Source organism: Penicillium psychrosexuale (genome assembly GCF_028828465.1).
Source record: "Penicillium psychrosexuale strain IBT 29551 chromosome Unknown utg000004l, whole genome shotgun sequence".
Classification (NCBI taxonomy): Eukaryota; Fungi; Ascomycota; class Eurotiomycetes; order Eurotiales; family Aspergillaceae; genus Penicillium; species Penicillium psychrosexuale.
This window is the reverse complement of record NW_026643189.1, coordinates 921,617-928,335: the sequence shown is the minus strand read 5'-3', so window position 1 is coordinate 928,335 and position 6,719 is coordinate 921,617. Positions and strand designations below refer to the sequence as shown.

The 6,719-nt window shown below is 47.1% G+C and overlaps 1 protein-coding gene across 1 annotated transcript; it reads left to right on the top strand.

Annotated features, from left to right (window-relative positions):
- Positions 1–3,262: 3,262 nt before the first annotated feature.
- Positions 3,263–5,990, top strand: N7518_006140 (uncharacterized protein; the record flags this gene model as incomplete). The annotated part of the gene is made up of 2 exons (XM_057187067.1): positions 3,263–3,808; positions 3,873–5,990. The coding sequence occupies 2 exons, from the start codon at positions 3,263–3,265 to the stop codon at positions 5,988–5,990; spliced, it is 2,664 nt and encodes an 887-aa protein (XP_057038770.1).
- Positions 5,991–6,719: the final 729 nt, after the last annotated feature.

Below are 6,719 nucleotides of genomic sequence, written 5' to 3'. Positions count from 1 at the left end.
GTTAATTACATCCATGTACATACTCCGTACTCCGTAGCGGCAAAACCATAAAAAAGATTGTCAGAAATTGTCAAAAAAAAAGGATACAGCACGACGGCTGCATGATTCGAACATGCGCCTCCGAAGAGAATTGATTTCTAGCTGTGGAGATGGTTAGTGAATGCTGGTGGGTTATTTGTGTGAGAAGAGAAACGTACTCAATCGCCTTAGACCACTCGGCCAAACCGCCGTAATTGATGACAAATCATGTTCATAACGCATTCATAGCTCTGCTAGCAATAGATAACCATGTCAAGATATCAGTTCACAAATTTAGTAGCAGAAACAAGTAGGAATCTATCGCTTTATGAAAAATAACATTGGATGCTCTTGATTTAGTACTGAGGTCCTACCTGGGCAGTTCCAAGGGTTTAATGTTGCTCTCTTGTACTGAGATATATCCATAGTGGGTACATGTGTAGATATTGTAGTACAGTATCTTCCAAGGTTTTAAATTTCCCATCACTTGGGCTGCGCACCTACCTAGGTACTAGTAGGAATCCATGGGTATAACTCGATCGTACTAAGCGTGGAATATATCTCAGCTAGATGTCACTCAGCCCAGGGATCACGCCTGCTGACCCGACATGGTACCTACTAGGTACTAATACAAAAGTGCAGAGACACTGGGGAATAATAGAGGTTCTAAGGTTCAATGGTCACGGTGTCTTTAGTAATCCATATGAAATATGAACAGGCTATTGACTACCTGGTCTTTGCCTCCCCATTCTAAGTCCTGACTATATGACGAATAATAGCACACTACAGGTGATTCGTCCCCGATAATGTTACGCCTTAATTCTATATCCCAAGCCATACGGATGGCCAGGCCTTTATCAGTTGCCGAAGTCTGGTTGAAAGTAGTAAGGTGAACCCATTATATAGGTAGTTCTATGCCATATAAGAAAGAGTATCTTATATACTACCTGGCGATACCCGGTGGTATATGCAGGTTGAATAACCTAACCCCTCTCGAGGTCTCAAAGTTTGCAGTTGCTATAGTCAATTAAAATCAATAGAGCTCATAATGTTTATAGATTTAGGTCCATTTCATACGAAATTTGAACGACTCAAACCTACTAGACAAAAAGCCTACCATATCACCTGGGTAATCTTTTATACATCCTTAGCTAGACCTTGTACACACAATATGCTATGTTTCTAGGTATATATAAACAAAAATATGAAGTACTAACGGCTTTACTCCATAGATCTAATCCAAATACGAACCCAATGCCTGTAGAGCAATATATTACTACGAAACAAGAACTATCCTATTCTAAATGTACAAAGTATAGAGTACAAATGCTTTGTGCAGAGGAGCAATATTGAAAGTGGTACTCCGTACTAGGATGGGATGGTTGATGGTACATTTATTGTCCCTGGTTTATAGATCCAAATTTTTGATCCATTAATAATTACGGCGGTTTGGCCGAGTGGTCTAAGGCGATTGAGTACGTTTCTCTTCTCACACAAATAACCCACCAGCATTCACTAACCATCTCCACAGCTAGAAATCAATTCTCTTCGGAGGCGCATGTTCGAATCATGCAGCCGTCGTGCTGTTTCTTTTTTTTTTGTAATCTTTCTAATTGAGAAAATGTACTATGTATCCCCCTGGTTGTCAGAACACCCCCCTGCCTGAGAATTCAGTACTGCCTTCGTAATTTGGTTGAGTACCTGCCTCGACACTTCTTGCTTCTGCCTACCGCTCTCTTCACCGCCTCCTAATTTGTATACCTCTTTTGTATTAATCTGCATATGACAGGTACCTACATTTTATATGTAAACTCCTAGCAAGATTAAGTCACTCCTGTCATATCTTGTATCAAATGCTTCATCGTCAACTGCTTTATCAACTACTTCATTCCTCCGTAGGAATTAGTTAGAATATTGTGATTCAAATGCAAAAGTAGGCAGAATATATGGCAGAATCTGTATTTGCACCCAATTAGGAAGGCGGTATTCTATTTTAGACAAAACAAAAACTCCTACATAGGACAGACCACTTAACACTTGATTTCTCTGTACAAAGTACTAGAACAGCCACCAAAGGCTGGCCTCCTGGTACTAGTAACGTAGGACGGGTAAGATAGGAAAAAAAATAAAAGGCAAAAAAAGATACAGCACGACGGCTGCATGATTCGAACATGCGCCTCCGAAGAGAATTGATTTCTAGCTGTTGGAATTGTTAGTGAATGTTGGTATATTAATTGTCTGAGTAGAGAAACGTACTCAATCGCCTTAGACCACTCGGCCAAACCGCCGTAATTGATGGGTGGGACTGCCAAATTGTGCACAACAATCCAACACCCCATACCCTAACTCCGACTTCTTGAGAAGCGTCGGCCTCAAAACCCCCGTGTTCCCTCGATTTTCTACTATCACCCTCGGTCGCGAGTTTCCCGACTGTGCCATCAAATTTTACACGGGGGAGGGCAACTATGATATTGTCGGATTGAACTCTGTACGTCTCGTCATACTCCCTACTATTTTCTACTGATTTTCTTAAATACGGTGCATACCCTGGTATCCCCAGTTATGTCGGATCACAGCGGCATGATCGTGTTTTATATAAAGGCTTTTATTGGGTCCTTGCAAGGTGGGTTATGCTCCCTAAGCACTTTGTACAGTTATTTGTTTACTCCAACCTATGTATACACAATTGATATACGTGGATATAGTTTCCATTTCTCCTACACTCCCTATAACGCAATTGAATATGGTTACCTACCTCTCTTCTATAAATCGCGTATTTTATGGTCTCCACATCCAAGACATGCACAGCCGGGGAACCACTCGTCTCATCGTGCTCGTTCTATTATTGGCAATAGGCCGTATTATGCATCTGGCATGTATGTTGTATTCGTAAATTATTATTAAAACCGTGAAATAATAGTGAAATCTAAAAATTAAGGCTCCGATATTACCTTTTGTGCCTTTTATTCTCATTTTCTCCTGAGCTTCTCTCCCTTTTGTCATTCTCTTCCTTTCTAATTTTTCGCCTCTCGTCAGTGAACGGTGTCAGGTTTCCTGTCATTCTTCCAATCCCTCCTGCCGATCCATTCCACAACCCCCTAAACCTCCGCCTCCCCCCATCACCTGCCAAGCACACTTCATTCCCCCAGGGCTCACATGCGGGCTTAACCTTCTCTACCTCCGGGTCGCTCTCATCCCCGAAAAAAAAACCACTCATCTTCTCCCAACATCTCTATCACCCAAGATGTTGTCGGCTCCCGTTAAGTCGGCGAAGCGGATTTCGTCTCTGTTCTCGCTGGGATCGAAAGATCGGGAATCCCAATCCTCGGTTGCGTCTTCGCCAGTGTTGAATTCATCAGAAAACGCTAGCGACAAACGAAGTCGGAGCAGCTCAAAACCCACTCGCCATGTCTCAACCCCCAATGCCGTCTATGCCTCGGAGCCAAGGACCATGCCCGATAGCCTCGATATGGAGAGCCTACCCCCACCACCGTCACTGCTGGAGGTGAACCAGGATCTGGCCAACAGCGTGCCGAGTTCGCCCATTGGCCGTCCGCAGAGCAGAGGCCGTGATATGAGCAGGCCCTCCAGCTCGGCAGGGTTGACTATCCCTGGATCCAACCCAGATTCCCGCCCTAGCACACCGTCAAAGCGCAGAAGCTGGATGCCCGGTCGTTCGCGCGCCAGCTCAACCGACAAGCGGCCTGCTGCAATGCTTCCGGCTGCTTGGATAGCAGGACTGGACCAGAAGGTTGTTTATGATTTAGGTCCATTGTCCAGAGGAGAACAGGTATGCAGACGCGAAATTACTTGTTTTGAGGTGCAAACGTTAATAATTTCTTATCACTTTCCAGATCCAGGAACTGTGGAACGAGCAAGGTGACACTTATGTGTACATGTTCCCTCAGACTACCGGCCACCCTCCGTCTTTCAAGGTCGATTCCACCATATTTGCCGAATCCCCCTCTCTCACCTTTCTAGCCCGCGGAAATGATGGCAAGAGCGGCCTTGAGCAGCCAACTAGAACGATGTCACTCAATCCTGGGTCTCCTATGTCTCCCCCTATGTCACCGGTGGACCGTCAGCCCGAAAATGACAACGATAATGACAGTGCGGGAAGCCAAAGGATGGCATTCGAAGATACCCCCGAGGAAGTGCAGGAGCTCCATCTTTATCTCCCCATTCCGCTGAACTGCGATTTGTCCAACCCACAAACAAGGCTCGGTCCAGAGGACACAGAGACTCTTCTTTTGTTCCGCAACCTTTTCGCGTTCCTGCTCGGCCAGTCTTTAATCGCCTCACCCAAGTCATCCACCCTTTTCTCTATTTTCATGGACGTGGCCGTCCTTTTGGCCCGGTTTGAGTTCTCCAACTTGGATGCGTCCAATTTTGGTGAGACTGCCACCTCAAGTTTTAGCAACTACTGCGAAGAATTGCGTCTCGCAGATGTCCGTCGAAGCAGGGAGAAGACGATCGAGGCCATCGTCTTGGGTGAGCGTCTGCGCTACTATCCGCTGTACGTCGAGGGCTTTGTCCATGGTGTGGGAAAGCTGGATGAGCTCAAGCAACTGCGGAGCCCTAAATATACCTTCATCCACCCTATCACGCAGAAACGCATGGAGCGCGCGTTCATTGATTTGGACACCCGTCTGCGGAGTCTCTACGGCAAACTGGAAGATTTCGATTTCCCCTCCGTTTTCTCGGGTGTTGCCAACTCGACTACTTCTCCGGAAAGTAAGGTTGTACGCTTCAAGAACTGGAGGACGGGATTCCATGAATTCCGCCGCTTTACAATCCACTACTACCGAGAGAAGTACGGCTCGTGGCCGCCCAAGGCTCGGTCGAAGAAGAACGAGTTTGAGGAGAACGGACTCAACCGTCTTCTCCTTCTGGATTTGTACCACGACTTCACCGATCTCTACGATTTGATGGTTGACCGCACGTCTCTGACGACGCGTACAATTGATGTTTCGGGCGCGGGCAATGACACGACAGATTCATCTGATTACAAGCAAATGACCATTCGTGCCTTGCGACAGGTCCTCTCCGAATATGACCGCAGCACACCACCAGTACTTCCTCCCATTCCATTCGACATTCCACAGATACCTTCACTGCAGCCCTTACATCGGAAACCGATGGATGCCAAGAAGGAGGCTAAGCAGAGCGTCAAAAAGCTCAAGGACTCCGACATCAATGCTATCCTGATGGGATCTTATACCCGGGAGGCCATGCGACCCACTCCTTTCATCGAGAGCTTCATGCAGTTCGAGCGTCGTTCTGCGCACGGCAAGAATGCTAATGACATTACCGACCTCCGATGTGGCCAGTGGATCTTCCTCTACGCCGTCATTCAAGCTCTGCCCATGCTGGTGGTGGATGTCCCTGAAGTCCACTTCAACGAGGGCGTGGAGTATTTCCTCTGCATTGCTCCACGTGGCGGTGCTCCCTGGATTCATAATGACACCAAGACTGCTCGCAGCTGGTTCGGAGTTGCCGGTGGTGCTGGCGTTGTTAGCATGCCATCGGACGTAGTCATCAACGGAGTGGAAGGTGTATACCGCCGCAGTCATTGCTGGCAAGTCGCCGAGCAGTGGGCCGAGGCGGGCGCTCTTTTCGATCCACCTATGGTGGAAGACGCCACCTACGATGATGAGGAGTCCTCTATATCATCACCTTACCCGGGCCATCAATCATCGGCTGGCTCTTCTTCGGATCCCTACCCTATGGTCCCTGGTGGGCTCACGCCCCCGCCTCCAGCCATTCCACGAACGCGCTCGCCTGCCGCTGCCCAACGGGCCGAGCAGCATCGCCACTCATTCTACCCTGGGTTGGAAGCCTTGCCCCTCCCGGCAGGAATTGCCCCTATCGAGCCTCCCACACGTCCGAATAGTCGCTTCAACCCGAACATGAGTTTCGACGATATTCTCAAGGAAGTCCCGAAGAAGGAGAAGGACAAGAAGAAGCACTAGATACCATTTGTCTTGCGTCTTCTCTCTATGGTTAGATTGCATGGCACTACGATGCGGTCTGCATATTCAGAATCCAAACTCGTTTTGTGCCTCTGATTTCCACACTCTTGACCGTTTCATTTTTCTGTTGATAGGCGCATTTGTGACATAAACTACTGGGCGGGATCGGCGCGATGCACAGGGAAGCGAAAACAAAAAGCAAGAACTTTTTAATTCATCGGGGGCGGCATGCATGGGAGAAGCACATCATAATTATCAGCATATCGGCATCAGCATCTCCGGAGGAGGGGGCTTTTCTTTTTCTTTTCACCTTGTCATTTTAATTTTTCCCTTTTCTTTTCGCCTTGGATTCCCCGCCATATCCCCCGTAGTTTGTGACTGGAAAGTGCCCGATAGAAATATAGATTCTAATGTCTGTACAATTTGTATGAGATTTACCGGTTGTGTATAGTTTGGATTTGTAGTTCCTTGGCCATTGAGTTGTCCCGGATCCATGGTTACGGCTTGAGGTACCAGATTCTTAATTCTATGTTTACCAGGCTCTACTCCGTACCTACAACATACATTATATTGGGCCTTCCAAGGCTGCCATACTCTGGATTCACCTGCTTTTATAGAAATTTCTGTCGTCTCTCCCAAAGGATCCAACTAGTCAAATCTTGAAACATGCATATGCTGGGGCCAAACCCACTAAAACAAGCGATACGAGCGGATCAGCCACACAGCCTC